Below are 19,021 nucleotides of genomic sequence, written 5' to 3' on the forward strand. Positions count from 1 at the left end.
TGCATATACTTAATAAAATTAAATAATAATCTAATATGATATATCAATTATTAAGAATATTAATTACGCCACTAATTCTCTGTAATTAAGATTAATTTTCTGGTATTCGTATTAAGAGATTAAATAATCCATATAATATATAATATTTGATTAATATGTCGTTTAATTATTATACGTAGCTTCATTCACCTTGTAAAAAATGTCCATTTTCAAAGAAACTTTTCAAATTTTATATAATATATTTTAGTACATAATTATCTTACATAATTTAATCAGTTGAACTGTCGCAGATAATTATTCCGCGCTTTGTCTCTCAATTTCACAGTCACAGAGATGTTGGTGAACGTGTTGAGCATCTGCTCGGACGACGAGCTCATGAGCGACGGAGACGACGGGCTCGAAGAAGGTAATGTCCACTATCACATTGCTTGTCCCCGTTCTTCTTTTAATACGACCACGTTTCTTGCAGAGATTCTTCTTTCTCTCTCTATCTATTTACCTTTACATATTTATATAAATATTCTTCTTCTTATTTCTTTCAAATCGATATCCACTGGTCCCTCTTACATCGTGATCAGAGTGATTCCTCTTGTGCGGCACGTTTGATGCTTGAACGATTAACCGATTGAGGGGAATGTTTATGTTTCCAATTCCCATTGCCGTATTTTTTTCCCTCTTTTTGTTAAGAAAAATACGCAAAAGATATTATTTTTTTATTAAAAAAGCAAAAAGTGTTATCTTGAATATTATTATTATTTTTTTTTTAATATCGTTATTAACGAAATAAAAATTGTAGAAAAATATGCTTCTACGATTTATTTATAGATATTTATTTTTCTTTTCTTTTCCTTTTTTAAATGTATTTTTAATCTCATTAGTTTTTGAGTTAATTCAAAGAAACAACAACTTGAGAGAAAGAATGATTTTACTTTAGACTTTTAGTTCCGATTATTTATCGGTGAACTCTAACGTGCTCTAGACACGATTTAAGAGAGGCCATGTTGAACGCTCGGGAACGCGAGGATTCATCTCTTTACCATGCGTTAAAGTCTCAATAGCGAGATAAGGAGAGTGACGCGTGGTTCCCTTGATCTTTTATTCTTTTTTTTTTTTTTTTTTTTTTTTAAGAGGGAAATAGGGGAATCGTCGCGTTCAACCGAATGGAAGATCGATCGCGTGACCGCAAAGAATTTAAAAAAAACAAGACTTATCTTCACTTTTTTCGATCTATTTTATTCACACTTTTTTCGATCCAGCTTCGATCCGCACTTCGCTTACGAGGGATATTCTTCGAGTGCTGTTCACTTTTATTTCGCTTCTGATGAATGTTAAATTTTTTATCTATCTTAATTACAAATTTTTTCTATTATATGAAATAATGTACAGTACCTTTAAGTAACAAAGAAAGGGCAAAGTTTTGTAATAAAAAATGTTCCTCGTTAATCGACGTGAGGAACAAAACTCTTTAAAAATTCGACACGTTTCTTATTATCGAATCATTTCCTTCTCGTCGTTGAGTTGTCTTAAAAATATACAAATAGTTTTTTGAAATATGAACCTCTCAGAAGACGAACTGATCAACTTAATTCTCGTTCTATATTTTTTTTTTTTTTTTTTTTAATTTTCAATTTCGTTTCCTAGGTACATGATTGGTATTCAACATCAGTTACAAAAATCAAATGATTTACTTCCATAAATTCGTTTAGTTCAAGCTGATAATATACAGACTCCATTGCAATTTCTGAAGTTGATCAGCAAGACTTCTGAATCATTCGTATAGTAGAAAATAAAATTTGAAAGTATATCATCGCGTCTCGATGATTCTTTAAAAATAAACGAAAATAGATTTCGAACTTTTACAAGACAACTCGGTGTAATAATTTTCTCTATTCTCTTCGAAAGCTTTCACTTCTCGTAAAGAGGCTGTCTTGTGTCCGCGATTTACTTGTAAGATCGCCTCAGAATCTGAACGTTTTTTAATTAAGCTTTGCCGCCACGCCTCGATCCGCCAATCGCAGAAAAGGAAAAATGAATTGCAGACGAAGAAGCTGCACTCACTATATATATATATAATACTTCCGAATTATTTCTTCTCGATTTTACTCGAATCACACCTTTCGTTCTACCGTAACCACTCAGCCACGGCCGCACCTATATTTTCTTTCTTAAAAAAATTTCATCTTTACTCGGCGTTAAAAAGCAAAATATACTTCACGAAAAAAGAAAAAAACAAGTCACAATGAAAAGAAAGAAAAACGAGAACAAATAGTTTCAAGGAACGAACGATCGAAACAACGATCGAACGCAAGGAAAATCGCGCGCGGCAACATTACCACGACGAGATAAATCGTCAGGGCGAACTTCGATAGTCTGTTGTAGAAATATTCCCCTTATGATCCCCCTTTTCACCCTTTCTATCTCCCCAAAAAATTAATTAACATGTTATATATATAACATGTTAATTATCGTGAAATTAAGATATAAACACGAAAGAAAGATTTCATAGAGATAAGCAAGATTAAAAAAAAAAAGAAAAAGTAAAGTCGAATATCGTAAAAACAAAAAGAACGTCCCATATCCTGCGAGTCTCGACTTTCAAAGGAAGATTTTGAATTTTCTTTCTGTTTCCATTTTCACCCGCTGCACGGACAGATGGTAAGAAGCGCCACTCGACTCTTCTAATCGTCACATTATTAAGAGCTTCATTATATATTTGATCATTGATTTTTTTAGCTATATATATTGTTCTTTTTCCATTAGATAGTTTCGGTGTGTCGAAATTTATTTCTCTCTCTCTCTCTCTTTCTCACTCCTTATCTATTTTCTTGTTACTATTGGATTCTATTTCTGTTCTACCTCTCACCATTTTCTTTTTTCGTCTTTTCTATTCTTCTTTTCCCTTACTTCGTATATATACGTATATACATACATCATATAAATATACGTGTGTTTATATATATACATATTTTCCTTTCGTGTTTGTACGTTCTTTCGGTTCCTCTTTTTCTCCTTTTATCGAGGAACAGAGGGTAAAGGAGCAAGAAATATCACGCAGACGTAAAAAAAGAAGCGAAAATTTCAGAGTAATCGAAGAAACGGAAAGAAGATTTAGAAACGAGAAATTTTTTGTTTTTGGTTCTGTAGAAAAGTATACACGAGATTTACACACTTTCGTGAGAAACGTATACTTTGCGATTTCTACGGTTTTTCATTTTTCATTTGTCTTCTTTTTTCCTTTTTTCGTATCTTTCTCCTTCGATCGAATCACAAATGCGCATTCTCTACGTACGAATTCTTCATTTTCAACTGTTACATCTTTCTCTATTCATGTTTCGCGATTCGTAACACATCTTCTCGCATCAAGGTACGACAGATTTTTTCTACACTTTTTCTAGCTCTCTTTTTTTGTATCTTCTTTCTAATCCTCTATATATATATATATATTTCTTATTTGTCTTTATATATTTTTATCTATGTTATCTTTGTTTTCACTCCTTCGATTAAATATAAATATATTTTACGTTACTTCGATGGCACACAATCTAAATTATCGTCGTTGTCACCGGTAGAATTGACCATTTTTCTGCATCGTTACGATCATTTAGAAAATATTTTTCTGTCACCTTTGATTCGGTGCATCCATTCAAGATGGTGCTTCAAGAACGTCCTTTCATTTTTTTGTATCAATCTGCAACTGTTATCGTTTGGTCATACATAGTTGGCCGTAATAGTTTGTTGGTAAATTTTAATCTGTATTGTATCATTATATCTTGTGTAACAAATGCCAATGACGATGTTTATCATATAAAACGCAAAATACAGATTAATTTGTGCCAAACTATTCTGCATCACCTGCGATACCAACGATACCAATTGAGGATTAAAATGTCATCAGAAATGGTAGATTATAGTCTGACTGGAATCTGCTGTGCTAGATCAAGGTCACACCACTCTAAGTTCTTTAATTTGATTAGATACAGTGTTATGAAATATAAAGAATTTTTAAAACAGAAAATTCTAGCTTTAGGAGTTCAAAGGAGTAAAAGATCCTTCATTAAACCATCGATTAATTTTCTATCCCTCCTTTATTTATCTTTTATTTGATAATAACAAGGAGATCTGTTTAGTATTTCGCATTGACGAGACTAAAAGCAAAGACGATGAAAAAGCGCCGAAACGACGACACGAGAATGTTTTGTTCAATAAGAACTGGCAAGTCCATATTTGAGTGTCGTAAAAAAATATTGAACAGCAACGAACGCGAAATTCAACCGCGCCATCTTGAATGCTGCGTTTTGCAACCGATCGTCGATTTTGCACGAAATCGACGTTCGAAAGTTCGCCACGTACCTATCGATGTGTTCTAATCTTCGATCTCCACATACTTGCACCTCCTCTTTTCTCATTTCTTTTTTTTTTTTTTTTTTTCATTTCTATTTCTCCCATCTCTTAAGCCGAGGATCCACCATAAAACTGAGCTAAGTTACACTGTGCTGAGTTGAAAAATATTTGCTTCGATGCGTAGTATACGCAGCCTTTTCCACTGAACTTGTGTTATCAGCTTAGATGGAAACGCTTGCGCGTATTATGTATTGGAGGAAAAATAATTTTTTCACTCAGCGTGGCTGTCGCTTAATTTTCCGGTGGTCCTTGTCTTTAAACGTCCACTCGATGCCACTTTACATATACCATTTTCTTAATCAAGTTCTCCGGAGCCGATTTATTCTTACTTTCGCTCTCTTTCTCTCGTATCACTTCTCTGTTATCCCAAGAATTCACTTCTAACTTCCACGCGCACTCTCTGTTCTCTTTCTCATCTCCATCTCCGTTTCTCGGTTTCGTACGCGCCGCGTCCTAAAATTTCCTCGGTACACGTGCACCGATCGCTAAAAGACACCCCTTGGACTCTGGAGAATAGCTGTTTCCCGATCGATGATTTTAATTCAGATCGTTCACAATTTGCTACGTATTCGCGGCGTATCTCATTCGTCTCGATCAGAGATACGTATTACGTTTGATGAAAGTAATTTATTGAAGATTGGTAGGATATAGATGTAGGTTTGAGGATAAATGGCGGGTTCTGGGTGGCTGATGAGTATGGATGAACCTGTCTCACGTGTTTGACAGGTTATTCTCAAATATGATACATCGAGATGATACATCAGATGTTTAGTTTATTGCGTTATTAGAGGTCCTGGATTTGTTGGGTTAATAGTTTAAGAGTTAGATAATCGATATGCAGCGACCTGCCAGTTGTCCCGGGCATGCTCCTCATTTGTTTCGCACTGACTGAACGTACAAGATTTCTGATGACGATTTTGCATCGTCCACGATTTTCAAGTTGCGCAAAGTTTCTAAAATTACTCTGAGTATGATTGATCGACACTTAACTCCTTGCCTTATGTCAAACGCTATCAGAAACTGGATACTTTCGTTCTTGTTCGTACGATTATTTTGCAAACAATCCGCAATTATGATCATCCGATTAGCTACATACACATGAATTTACCAAATTTTCACTTACGATATTAGAAATCAGGAACTGTCCTGAAAAATGCCTGACGACCATAATCCTAAGTAGCGCGTATATGTACAGAGATCTTTGCGACGAACAACCATAATTACGTCTAGCTAATAAACGTAGATAAACGAGAGAAATTGGCAAATAAAGCAAACCTTTTCGCACAAGTCTACGATGCTTATCGACTACCAAATGAACGAATCTGCTCTCAAGAACCACTTTAAGATCGGGAAACATCGATCTCGGAGAGTCCAGCCATCCAGAAGCAACCTAAACCATAGCAATTCCACGACCAATTAGGGTTTCACTTAACGTGAATCGAGGAGAAACGAGATATTCGAGAGAGATTCGTATACCTTACCCGTATGGTTGATTTTACAAAATCGCCCTTCGACCATAGCTTACCCCCTTTGGCCCTTCTGTCACCTGTTTAGGAAACCAAACCTCCCCCACCCCCTGTGCCCTGTTTTTCTTTTAGCTCAGCCCAAGAATGCCCCGTTTTACGACCCTGATTTTGAACAAAGCCCGAACGAAGTTGCACTGACTATCTTTTATCGTACTCCTTCTCTATTATATTTGTCAATCAATCACACTGGCCTTGGACTCCTCCTATCTCGGCACGACACTATGCTACTACTACCTCTACTACTTCTACTACTACTACTTCTACTACTACTACTACTACTACTACTACTACTACTACTACTACTACTACTACTACTACTACTACTGCTACTACTACTACTACTACTACTACTACTACTACTACTACTACTACTACTACTCCACTCAAAACTCCGTTGTTCGGCATACGCAACCCCCGTAAAGTCGCAGCGAAAGTCGTTATCCAAAAAAAGAATGGTAAGTCCCCATTGAGAGAGCCGACGACTTACTTGAGACGCAAAGAGAGTTCTTTTCATTCTTCTTCTTCTTCTTCTTCTTCTTTTTTCTACTTTTCGTTCCTCCTTTGTTTTTGGTTTTCTTTCAACTGGAACGAGCCAAGGATTTCCAACTTTAATTCTTTAATTCTGTGTACGAGACGATATAGATATACACGATGGTGTTTTGTACGTATCCTGTGTATTTCGTATACGTTACAAACCACACGTATGGTTTTCTTCTTTGTAGAGACGGTGTTTGCCTAATTCGTGCAGTTTAGAAATAGGAAGCTTGTATATGTATATCGGCGTACAGTTGTGCAGGGTGAGGCTGAAATTTATGAGAGGATTTTGGTAAACTTCTGCTCTTGTTAGGGACGGATAATGTTTATGCAAATAAATGTTAGGATACTTGAAATATTCGACGCTTGTGAGTCTCTGGTTTACATTGAAGTTTTATGCAAGTCATGCGTACGATTATTATAAACATTTCTTTCTGTTAGAGGTAAACAACGTGGTAAGTTCTGACAATTTGTGTTTTATCGATTATTAAAAGATTATTATCAGTAACAAACACTGGAATCTGGTGTTTTGGAGAATACGATGATAAAGTTGAAATACCTCGATAGAAAATGGGAAATATTTTGTGAAATCGTTGAGAATATCTTAATTTTGGTAGATTGATAGTGGGCCAGTTACATGGTTTATGCACAATTCCATTTTTCTTACGTCTTTGAATTTCTAATCGCGAAAATATTTTAAAAAATTAATTCGCTATAATATCATTGGTAGTCGGAATACATTAAAAACGACAGGCTTATTGTCATTGTAAGAAGATTAGAAAGAGAAGAAAAACTTTCGAATGTTTTCTTTACAATTTTCCTGAATACGAAACGTGAAAATTTGTTTGCATCATAGGCGAAAACCTCTTTTATCTTTAAAAGAAAAGGTATCCATCTGTCTAAAGAAAAAGTGTTTGTATAATCTTCTTTAATCCCTAGGAAGAGCAGAATGCAGTACCAAAGTTTGTCTATCTGTTTCCACGTCACCCTGCATACATTTGAACGATTTAACTCGTTTTCTTTTTCCTCTTCTTCTCACACTTCTTTCTTCTTCTGTTTTTCTTATTGCCTTTATTTCTTTCTTCTCTTCTTCTTCTTTTTTTTTTTTTGCCAGTGTTTCTCCTGTTTGCGTGGCAGAGCTCGCGCGAACGCGTCACCGCGGCCAGTTCTGCTGGATCGGAAATACGCGCGTTCCCCCGGTTATTTAATCGCCACCGGAAATTAATGGTATCACGCTCGTTGCAAGATTTATCTCAAGTTTCACGAAGAAACATCCTTGCGGATTTCCTTTTGTCAAAGACTAAACAAGCAATCTAACTACGTTTCCTCGCGCTGCTTGTTCGAAAATAGAACAACGCTGCTTCAAAGGTATTAAATATTCCAGACAATTGCTCGTAATTCTAAGGAAACGAAAAATTCTATTAAATTCAACTTTAGAAGAAATTCTTTGGTCGAGTAATCTTAACTTCGATGTTTTTGATATAAAAAAAGAAAGAAGAAATATCTTCCACACACGTTATATAGATTTTTAAATTAATAAATTACAGAGATTTCTGTTGAAAGTGTTGGATAAAGGTCCTCAGGCAAACCGGAAGCCAGCAGAACGACCTAGCGACGAGCGTTCCGCGCGGGCCATAGTTTTCTCACTTGTTTTGTCTCTTTGTTCTCGAATTATTTAACAATCGACATTAATTCCACACCGTGATTCGCCTATTTGTTCATCTACTTCTTTTTCGTGCTCGTTTCGAGTCTTTTTGTTTTTTTTTCAATCTTTAAATCGAAGTCTCTTAAACTATTCGCCATGTTTGTTTCCCGTTCTTCTTTCGTTCTTTTCGTTACGTTCTTTTCTCTTTTTTTCTTCCTTCTGCCCCTTTTTACGAAGTTTGGTTTCGTTTTCTGTCTCGTTTTTCGACCACGCTTCCCCCAAAACCACCTGGTTTTTTCCTCAATCTATCGAACACGCTACGTTTAATCACCGATCGCTCGCTGGTCTCGCTATTTCGACCGTTCTACCCAGTTTCCCTGCTCCTCAACCAGCCTCGTTTATACTCTTTTGTTTCCCTTTTCGTTTTTTCTTCTTTCAATTTTTCGCTCGCGTCACACGAATCTCGGAGCAAAACGATCGGTGTTTCATCGCGCACGAAGAAAGCGTTTCTGCGAGCTTGTCCTGTGATCGACCACGAAACGCCACCATTTAAACACGTGCCAGGTTTTCGCCTGATTTTTCATGGCTCGTTCGTTCATGTCGGCATTTAGAAATGTTATTTTTACCTAAATCTCGTCCAATGGAAAAGATCGTTCGAACAATTGTTGTTAGTAATGGGCGTAGAATTCGAGAAATATTCAGGAGATTCGGCAGAAAGTCTTCCAGCACGGCGTTAGCCTAATTGCAATTCATAGCGTTTCATAGAGGCGTAGTAGGATTTTTCTGTGGATTTCTTGGCGATTGCTCAGGCAACTTTGCTAATGTATCGTTGGCGAAAAATTTGGAATCGCTACAATCGTATTTCATGGAATTTCAGAATTTGAAAACCTTTGGGTATAAGATACTGCTATCAGAAGGAATTCATTGATAAAAGATATTATCGAATTAAAGTTTGGAGTATTTTGTAGTTAGTGATAGAATTGGCGAGTGATTCGATAGAGGCACGAAAGTGATTCCAAATTTTTGTATCATAGTGTGTTTGATTGAATAATTTTTCTATTAATTGGATATCTTATTTACTTCGCGTTTCTCTGTGTTTTAACATTGGAACTACCGAACTTATAAAAATTCGGATTTTTGTATTTGCGTTAACCAAAAACGTGAAACTGCTTCTATCAGAATTAATGTTTTATTTAAAAAGGGAAAAGAAAGATTTGTTTCATGCCATAAAGCGTCTATAACTAATATACCGTATGTCATATATTTTTGTATGTCATCTGTATTCTATACGCCTTTGTACATTTAAATTTCAGCATTTTAATCATAAAGATATTTTTATTTAAAAAAAAACTATGCGGATCTTTTCGAATATTCAAATTAAATTAAATTTCTGAAAATCTACATATAGCATTTTTTTTTTTTTCTAAACATTAAAAGTTGGTAGTTCCGCTGTTAATAAAATAACGATACTAAAAATATGAAGTTGTTGCGAAGCATCGGTATATTTCATTGACATGTAGACTTTTATTTGTGGTTTACATTTCTCGTTGAACGCACCACGAATGTTGCAGATGCGTTTGACATCGGTGCAGCGTGATTTTTTCCACGAAAAATTTTCGTACCAACCGGAAATTTTCGTGTGCATTTGACGTCGACGTAGAGCATGGCTTTTCTACCCCTTCTTTTTTTAATCAATTTGATAGCTCTCGATTTTTCGTGCGCACGCTTCAACGTCGATGCTGTACAGTTTCTCCTTTTTCTTCTTTTATTTTTTTTTTTTTTCTTTTCCTTTTCGTTGCCAAATTTCCCCCAGCGTTACGACATTTCCGCTGTATTCAACCAGCTACCGTGGTTTTTTTCTTACGAATCGTTGATTAATCCACGAAAAAACTTCCCCTACGAGAGCAATCACCGTGTTTTTTAACATATTCCAGTGTTTCGAATTGAAACGCACGACGCTTAGTATTTTCAGTATCGAGCGAAAAAACAGAGTGTGTAAAGCCACTGGGTCCGTGTGCGTGCTGGAGGGCTTAAAATATTCCGAGCGACAAGCGATGGAAAATTTCGCGATAATCCGGTTTCCAAACAAACGTAGCTTGATGAAACGATTAAAAGACGCACATCCTCGAAACGTCAGTAAGCGTCGCGTCTACTCGTCCACGTGATTTCCTCTTTAACATCACGCCCTCCCCTCCCCCTACAAGAACTATGCTACTAGTCAAAAATTTAGAATCGATTTTAAAAATTTTCGAAATTTTAAAGAAAACATCGATTTGGATTTTTATTACGACAGAAGATGGTTTAGACAAAAATCTATCGGACAAATAAAATTGTCATCGATATTTGAAACTTTTGTAATAACTAACTTTATATCAAACAAGTTAATTAATTGATTAGAATTCTTTAGCTGAGAATAATTATAAAATTAACGACAGATTAGTTAGATAAGTGATTTGAAATGTTTGACTGGTAGTGTATACTAACATACGAAACTGATGCGAGACACCAACACGCTGTCGACAGAATTATCAGGTAATTTAGCTAGTAATTAACACGTCAACTGCTGCGTTCCTCGAAATCGGTACGTAAGATGGAGAATGAACCAAGAATTTTTCTCTTTCAATCACTTCGTGTGTACAGCATTTAGCAACAAATCCACCGCAACTGAGCCACTCAATAGTCAAACTGGTCAAATCCATTTTCTACAAATTTGTACGTTTTTAATATCAGAGATAGTCGTATTTTTTCGGAAATTAAACGATTTAGTTTGGCTTCTGTATGACTCAAATATTTGTCGACCCTCTTTCACCCGAATTTTATTCGCACGGGAAAAAGGTAGAAAGATTACATTTGAAAAATAGAAGAGAATTTACATGAAAGTAAATTAGAGGATTAAAATAAAGTAAAGGATAAAGTAAAGTAAAAAATAAATCCGCTCGGATAAATAAATTAATTCGTTAAGAAGGAAATTGCAAATTAACTCTCGAAGATTCAGACTTTAAATTTGTATTTCTATATTAAAGAATAAACCGTCAGTTCGATTTTTTAAAATAATTTTTAAATTACCAAAGATTTGAAACTATCAACTGTAAATAAATTAGAAACACACGAGAAGAGCATGATAAATCCATTTTCCATGATTTTCTAATACCCACGCTATTTGACAACTAAAAGAAAGTATTTCAACATCGTTTAGTCAAATCGAAAGCTAAAGCTTACTCGGAAATATCAAATATCAGAATCCACGAAATTTCATGACGATCCAACGACATAATATTATGACAATGAATATCTTTGAAATGTTCGAGAAACTTAGAAAGATGTATTAGATCGTCCGGGAAGTGTATTTCTCTCGCAAACGTGCTTTTTACAACAGTACACCTTCATACAAACCTGAAATCAAGTCTGTGAAACGTCGCGATGTTTATCTCGACAGAACAAAAAGGATCGTACGTAATTCGACAAAATAATATAAAACAAAAAACGTTATGCGTCTATTATTTCCTCGTAAAACGAAAGAAACTTTTCGGACAACCTAATACATATATATATATCTAATACCAAAGCCAAAGTGAATTTAAAAAGAAAAAAAAATCTAATCTAATCTAAAAAAAGTTGTTCCTCTCTAGAACTTCAAAAATGTGATTTATCGTGTTTTCCTGCGGCGAAATTCAAATGTTAGAAATTCGAGAACGTATCTCACAATTAGAAGCGGACAGGGATGAAACGAAACGGCGGATGGTCAGAGATTTCCAGAAGCCGAAACGGTAATTGGTGCAGAGGTGCGCGATTAACGTCGAAGAGAGAGATTGTGAAATTTTCACGCAATCTTGCCATTAAGTTCGCTGGCAAATTCTATCTCTCCGTCTTTGTCTCACATCCGTGGCAATTATAATCGGTATTATCAGCATAGAAAGGGGAAACAGCGCGTGTATAAAGCCAAGCGAATGAAAATTTAACGCGCGGCATAAAACGAGACGCGCGGCCATGGATATAACGTGGAATTGCCTTTCGGTCGTTTTCCACGGGATTCCAAGGCTGAATTGAATTTTACTCGCGTTTGGTGGGAGGCAAGTTTACGATCGGCCGCGAGAATACCCTTGAAATATTGGCGTTGAACGTAAAATGCGTTTTCAAAGGGGGAACTTTTTAAGAGAGGTCGATGTTGCGTATTTTGTGACCGCCGTTTCGAGAGCAACGACGAAACGAAGGATTTACAGAAGAAGTAACAACAGTTTAACTTTCCTTTTAATGAAACAAGCATAGAGAATGACGTTATATAGCGTTTGGTGGCAGGTATTTAAGGGAAAAACGATACAAACGTTGTTTTATGATTTGTTTGCCGACGGTTATGCATTTATGGGAAATTTATGACATCGTTGGATTATTTCTTTATTATCACGCCGGACGAAAATTACAATCTGCGGTAGATAGAATCGCTAAAAAGAATCGTAAGATGAGGCTAAGATAGAAGATTGAATCCTAAAAATAACGAAGAGGTTGTTATATCGTTTTACAGTCGGTGGTTCGATGAAAAGAATCGATATAGCAGCTAATAAAATAGATTGTTCCTTTCGTTTAAGTGGTCTTCTTCTTTTATTACTTTCATCATACTGAACAGATTCTTCGATCGTCAGTATACTTGTACAGTATTATATTTCACATCAAACCGTCTGTTATATTTCGAAAATTAATTCCGATCAATTAGATCGATTCTAAAGATCGTCACTGTAATTCTGGTCGAAATAACCGTAAAAATCTTCAAATTTTCTTCTACGAAAGTTTTCCTTCTTCTCAACGTGTCTACAAAAAGTTCATGAAAAAATCGAAATTCCGTGTTTCGTAACGTTCGACGTGCAAATGGAAAATTCGCGTTGTCAAAATACTTTTCTCGCGTAATTTCCTTACTTTCCTTCTTTTTTTTCTTTTTTTTTTTTTTTTGCGTAAAACGAGAGAACTGAAAAGAGGTCGAAAAGGCAGATGACAGGACGAGTTGCTTCGATCGATAGCCGAATGACAGTACGTCCCTCTCTTAAACAATCGGCGGAAGCAAGCGTTGACTGATACACGGATAATCCGGATGAAACACGTTTAATCCGGAATCCTGCTATACCATCCGGCCGATCATTCTCTCCTCTCTGTCTCTCTCTCTCTCTCTCTTCTTTCTTTCTATGAAAACCACGGATCCATCCGTTTATCTTTCGGGCAAAGACGAACGTCGCTCGCCTTTCTCGCCCACTTTTTCCTTCTATTTTCTTCTCGCTGTGTCTCGCCCGGGGAAAATGGCACGTCGATCGATCGAACGCATCGAGTTCCGTGAGATAAGGCGAGGAAGGCCACGGTGCATCGATCAACTTGCCGCCTTTGAACGTGTGCGCTTCTACCGTTGCCTTTTTTACCCTAGTTTTCAGCTGGAAACCTTATTTTATTGCCTCTGGCTCTTTTCTCCTATCTCTCGCGTTAGAAGGTTTTCGATTTTAAGAAATCGCGGTTCGAGGATTCGCGTCTTTTGAATAATCTCGCGGCAAGCTGACAAACGACCGTACTGGATAGATGAAAGAGATTTGAGATTATGGTTATAAAACTGATAGCACGGTTGTTTCTTTTCTTTTTTGTGTATACATTTTTATTTATGTTTCCGGAGTCGAGATAATTTGAACAATTTTGATTTGAAAAAAGCGAGTCATAGCATCGTGCTGACAAAAAGACAGACGTACTGTTAGTGGAAGAAATTTGAAAACGAGCTTATGAGATTGGTGAAAGAGCGTAGTTTGTAGGTTGTAAGAGGCGAAACGATTGTTTCAGGAAATCGAACATAATCTTTCATCTCCCGCGTTAATGAACAGAAACGTACACTGTCATTGAACGAATTAAAATATGTGATTATCAAGCAACGAAGCGAAATAATAATTTGAAAGGAAGATTAGGTACTCGAGATCTTGTTCAGAATCGAACAAATCCGTGGAAACTAGTTTCACTACCAAAGAAAATTTGCTAGATTTAGAAGAACGTTTGGTTAGAACAGATAAGAATTAGCGAGCACTTGAGAACGTTCTTCTCGTGTCTGAGCATGCACGGATTAATCTACTGTTCTCGGCATTTGCTGTATGTACAACGACACAACGCTGCTGTGTTAATTCTACGACAATGATAAGAACCGTCATTCTCACTCGACAGATCATCCACACTGTATAGTCAGCAACACGAGTCCCCAACATCCGAAACAAATCCATTAAACTCGCCTCAAGTTCGTTATCTCTCGCGAACACCGTATTTCCACTAATGAATCGTGAAATCATATCGAATCGAATACACGGCACGTCCCGATTTTATCGACTTCGCTAGAAAACTGTCTTTCCAATTCGATGCTAGATCCTCCTTGCTTTTAATCAAAAATCGACGAACCTACACAGTCGCTCGCTAAAATCTTCCTATATCCTACGGAAAAACGATTTTTAAATATAATTTTGAAATAAAATTCCACGGAATTTCTTTATAAAGTGAATGCGTTCCACGTCAGATCTGAAAACTATTTCGTTATTGCTTTAAATGTTAGTTAAATGTTACAATTCTATTAAATTATATAATTTATATGTGAATAAAAATATTTATCCAAGTATAATTATTTTATTTCGATAGAAATAGATTTTCCATATGGTGTACGAAGACTTTTCTAAGCGATTACAAGTATAAACGTGTAAAGAAAACAGCCGTCGTTCTTCCTCTTCGGGAACTCAAACATCACACACCTTTTCCCTCTTTACTACGTGTGTGCTTTTATTATTTCTGATTACTTTTGTTCGTTCGTTCCTGCAGCCCCATTTCGAACAAAAATAAGTTACTAGACGACCGTGTTATTTCCAACATATCTCGAGATGTCAGCTTTCCGGAGTGCAGCTCCGCGAGAAGCCTCGAATCTTTGCACTTTTCGCCAACCATTCTTCTATGTTGATCCTCTTTCGCGCAACTACGTGACGCATAGACAGAACGACGTTTCGACACGGTTCTAACACCGACTTTTCCCTTGTTCCTCCGCAACATCTCGCTGCACCAATCCTTTTCATTCTGTGCACGCTTTTACGATCTTCTCGTGGCTGCGTTCGCGTGAAAGGAGACGAGTCAAAGCAAAAAACATTTGGTTACACTTGAAACGATAACAAGCCCGTGCTAAAGCCTCTTTTATTTTTTTTTTTTTTTTTTTTTGACAGTCCGTTTAATTGATGTTAGCATTTTAATGGGACACGGGTTTTTCGTTCCAATTCTCCTTTTTATTTCTGTATCGTTTTTTTTTTTTAAATTGATTTTTTTTTTTTTTTTTTTGTTCTGTGTAACTTGGAGTTTTGAGATGGATAGTTTTAATTGGCCTTTTTAGGTCGAGCACTTTTTACTTGATGCGTTGGATAAACTTTTTCTAAATTGATCGGTCCGAATAGATTTTTTTAATTGGTTCTGTCAGGTTGATTTCTTTCATTGTTCCGTGTAAATTGATTCCTTTATATCAATTCTTTCACATTCAATTCGTTAAATTCATCTATTTCAAATTAGTCTTTTCGGATACGTCTTTTAATTCGCTCTTTTACCTTCTTCTTCTCTTTAAGTGGCATTTTTCACATTCGTTTTCTCCAATCAACCATTTTAATCCAATTCTTCGAATCGATTACTTTAATTCTGTATTTTTAGACACTCCATGTCAACTTTATTTTCTTATATTCGTCCCTGTTCGCGTTAAAACAAGATCCTCGATCCGATGATCGTTCAAAAAGATTCCTCCCTTGTGTCGATCTATTCGTTCGTATTACAAAACGGAGGACACTTGATCGATTAACGACGCAAAGAGATCTTTCCATAGTCTATCGGCAACATCATGCTTAGCTGTGAATATATCTTCAGCTACTAAAATAGAACCGAAGAAAACTCGAACAATCTGTCAAGGTAAACAGGAACAGGAAACTCGAAATCTTTCGCTTAGTTTCTTCGATAAATTATTCACTCTCGTCTTCCTGAAACGCGAACGAGGTCCACAGTACGAACAATTTTCGTCGAGGAACCGCATCTAGCAAGCTCCACATCTCCCACAGGGGAGAATCAAAGCCACGAAATATCGTATTCTCTTTATTCTCGAGTCCCGTGACAACATCATTGCCCGACATCATCTCTTATTTCTCTCTCTCTCTCTTCTCTTTTTCTCTTTCTCACGCATCGACCCCTCTCGTTTCTCTCTGTTCCTTAAATATCTCACGACAGAAAAAAAAGACAAGAAAAGAAAAAGAACACTCCAACTCTCTCTCTCTATTTCTTATCTTCCGGTCTATTCTCCCTTGATTTGCTCGTTTTTTCTTTATCCCTTTAATGATTGTTTTTACGTTCACCCTTACTTGTATTTCTTCGTTGATTCGCGTGTATTATTTTTGTAAATCGAGGGTGTGCTCCACCCATATGTACATTTCTCTATACGTTATTTTCCTACTTTTTTTTTTTTTGTGTTTTTCTTCCTCGTCGATCTTTCGCAACCACCATTTTTCTTTTCCAGCGCATGCTAGCGTATAGTAGTTCTAGGATTAAATTAATCGAATAAACTTTTTTCTCATCGATTTAGATTTATTTAATTGATTCGACGATCGTCGAGGAATTCATTCTGATTAAATCGAGTTCGAATTTTCGAAGAATTCGTGGTTATTTATTTCGAAAATTATCTGAACGTGATTGTTTGATAACGAATTTTATTGAAGTTCCAACGTAATGTTGGAAAAAGTTTATTTATTTCCTTTGTTCTATTCTTTTCTCTCTCTCTTTTTTTTTTTTCTTTTCTAAGATTTAATCGAAAGGCTAATAAAAATCATGAAGTAATCCTCGTACGATCGATAGACGACGTATTAATCAAAGGTTTTTCTTAATCAGTTTTTCCAGGTAGCTTCTATGTAGCGGTGTATTATTAACCACGCACAATTATTTCGAATACGTTCGAGCGAACGGTTTATTATGTATCATGATCACTGTCGAGATTACTTTTCCTCTTTTGAAGCTGTATTTCAGATCCGGCGATACGCGTCGAGCGTGATTAGCTTTAAAGAAACAGACGAGAAGAGAGACATTGACAGTCACGTAGAAAGTAATCACGAAGTTGGATTCAGGGTGGTTTGCGTTTTCTTATTATTTAAATTGAAAGAAGCGCACACGTAATTTTCCCTATGCCATGTCTGTAAAAAAATGCACGTAACTAATTCAAAAGATAGAGTTATTTAAAATCAACGTTAATATATCATACGCAAGTTCGTCTTTTATTTAATTTATTAATCTTCTTATTCGTTAAAATTATACGTAAATGTTCTGTATAACGTAGAATCGGTTTTAATTCCATCTATAAGTGTCGTACGATAATTAATCCTTTTTGAAACGAGAACTTATTTTTTCTCATATTAACGAGAATTACCTCGAACGATATATCAAATGTCAGTGAAATCTTATTTCTTCTTGCAAGTTTTAATTTGCATTTTTATTTTTCCACCTACGTAAGAAATTAACAAGTTTTCGTATATTCGGACAAAGCTTATGAACGGAGTAGAAAATCTTAAAAGTAGACGAAGACCTTCAGCGACAACGAATAATCGAAAGTAATCAAACCTCGATCGACGTTCATTATCTAATACGTAATTAAATCTTTCAGGACGCATTAATTCAAAGTCGAATCCACAAAACGCAGACCGCCCACATTTCCCACTAACGAATTACCTTCTTACGCTTTCAGTATTCACCATTCGATATTAATTAAATAAATGATCGATCGCCTATTATTTTATCTTTATCGGGCCTGAATCGAGCACCTCCAATTAAATTAGCGTTGCAGAAATGTCTATGCTACGATTTCCACAATTTTATTCATTACGCGGATCGCTGAAATATTTCTCAGATTATCAGATTATGCTTCTTGATATTTCGATTTGTAATTTATAATTCGCCGACATAAATTTATAACAATTATATTTTGTATTTTTTTTTATGGAATTAATTCGATCTGATTATTGTACAATTAATATCGTTTATATTTGGATGTACTCGATCGAGGGTAAAAAATGTATAGAGTGGTTCTCGATTGTGCGTTAATATTTCCAAGTGAAAATATAGAGGGAAAAATGAAAAAAGAATGTTCCACAACCGTAGGTTCTTTCAATATTATTTTTAATTTTTTCGTTTAACAAGAGAAGACCTGCGTGTGTGTAACATTTTTTCTTCCTTTTATACCGCAGATTTACTCTTTGAACTGTTTACGCGCAATTAAGAATTACTCTCTTATATACAGGATGAGTCAAAAAAGATGATACTCTGAATCCATTAAAACATTCATCCGAATCAATTTTAAATTAACCGAATAATTATTACATCGTTGAAAAACCAGATAATTCAGAGTTAACTACAAACGTATAGAATAGAGTCACTTTATCTTTTTTCAATTCTGTAAAAGTTTGACCCAACCTGTATAAAAAAAAAAACCGATTGACAACATACAAGGTATTTCTTAATACGTGAGAAGCTTTACGAAAACTAAAAAAAGCATTTTTTCACATATTCTCGTATACACCGCCGCCATTTAAACCCCCATAAATATGGTGTTTATACCGTTTTTCCACGTACTTCAAAGAAAGATTCTAAGGTTAATCTCATTATTGTGCTCTAAAAATGAGTATCATCGCTTTGACAGAAAAAGCAAAAGAGAAATCAAGAGACAACATAGAATATTTTAAGCACAATCTCTCCCCTAATCTTCGTCATCATTCTGTGATCTATTACGTACGAAGAGACACCTTGTACAGAGCAACGATTTTCGAAATTCTAACGCACCAACGCTTGACTTGAATGCAACTTACGCTGTGCACTCTTTCTCTTGTCTGTTCTATGTGTTCTTTTCTTTACGCCACAT

The 19,021-nt window shown here is 35.7% G+C and overlaps 1 protein-coding gene across 5 annotated transcripts in view; it reads left to right on the forward strand.

Moving 5' to 3' along the window:
- Nucleotides 1-19,021, forward strand: part of LOC139990156 (uncharacterized) — a 150,565-nt gene that overhangs the window by 112,124 nt on the left and 19,420 nt on the right. For 4 of the 5 annotated variants that reach the window (XM_072009129.1, XM_072009127.1, XM_072009128.1 and 1 more), the window contains exon 9: nucleotides 326-406. In XM_072009129.1, coding sequence (XP_071865230.1) covers nucleotides 326-406 — 81 coding nt within the window. Of the gene's footprint in view, nucleotides 1-325; nucleotides 407-6,349; nucleotides 6,383-19,021 lie in introns of all 5 variants that reach the window. The other variant, XM_072009130.1, reaches the window with a different exon arrangement.

Source organism: Bombus fervidus, chromosome 8 (assembly GCF_041682495.2).
Source record: "Bombus fervidus isolate BK054 chromosome 8, iyBomFerv1, whole genome shotgun sequence".
In the NCBI taxonomy this organism is placed as follows: Eukaryota; Metazoa; Arthropoda; class Insecta; order Hymenoptera; family Apidae; genus Bombus; species Bombus fervidus.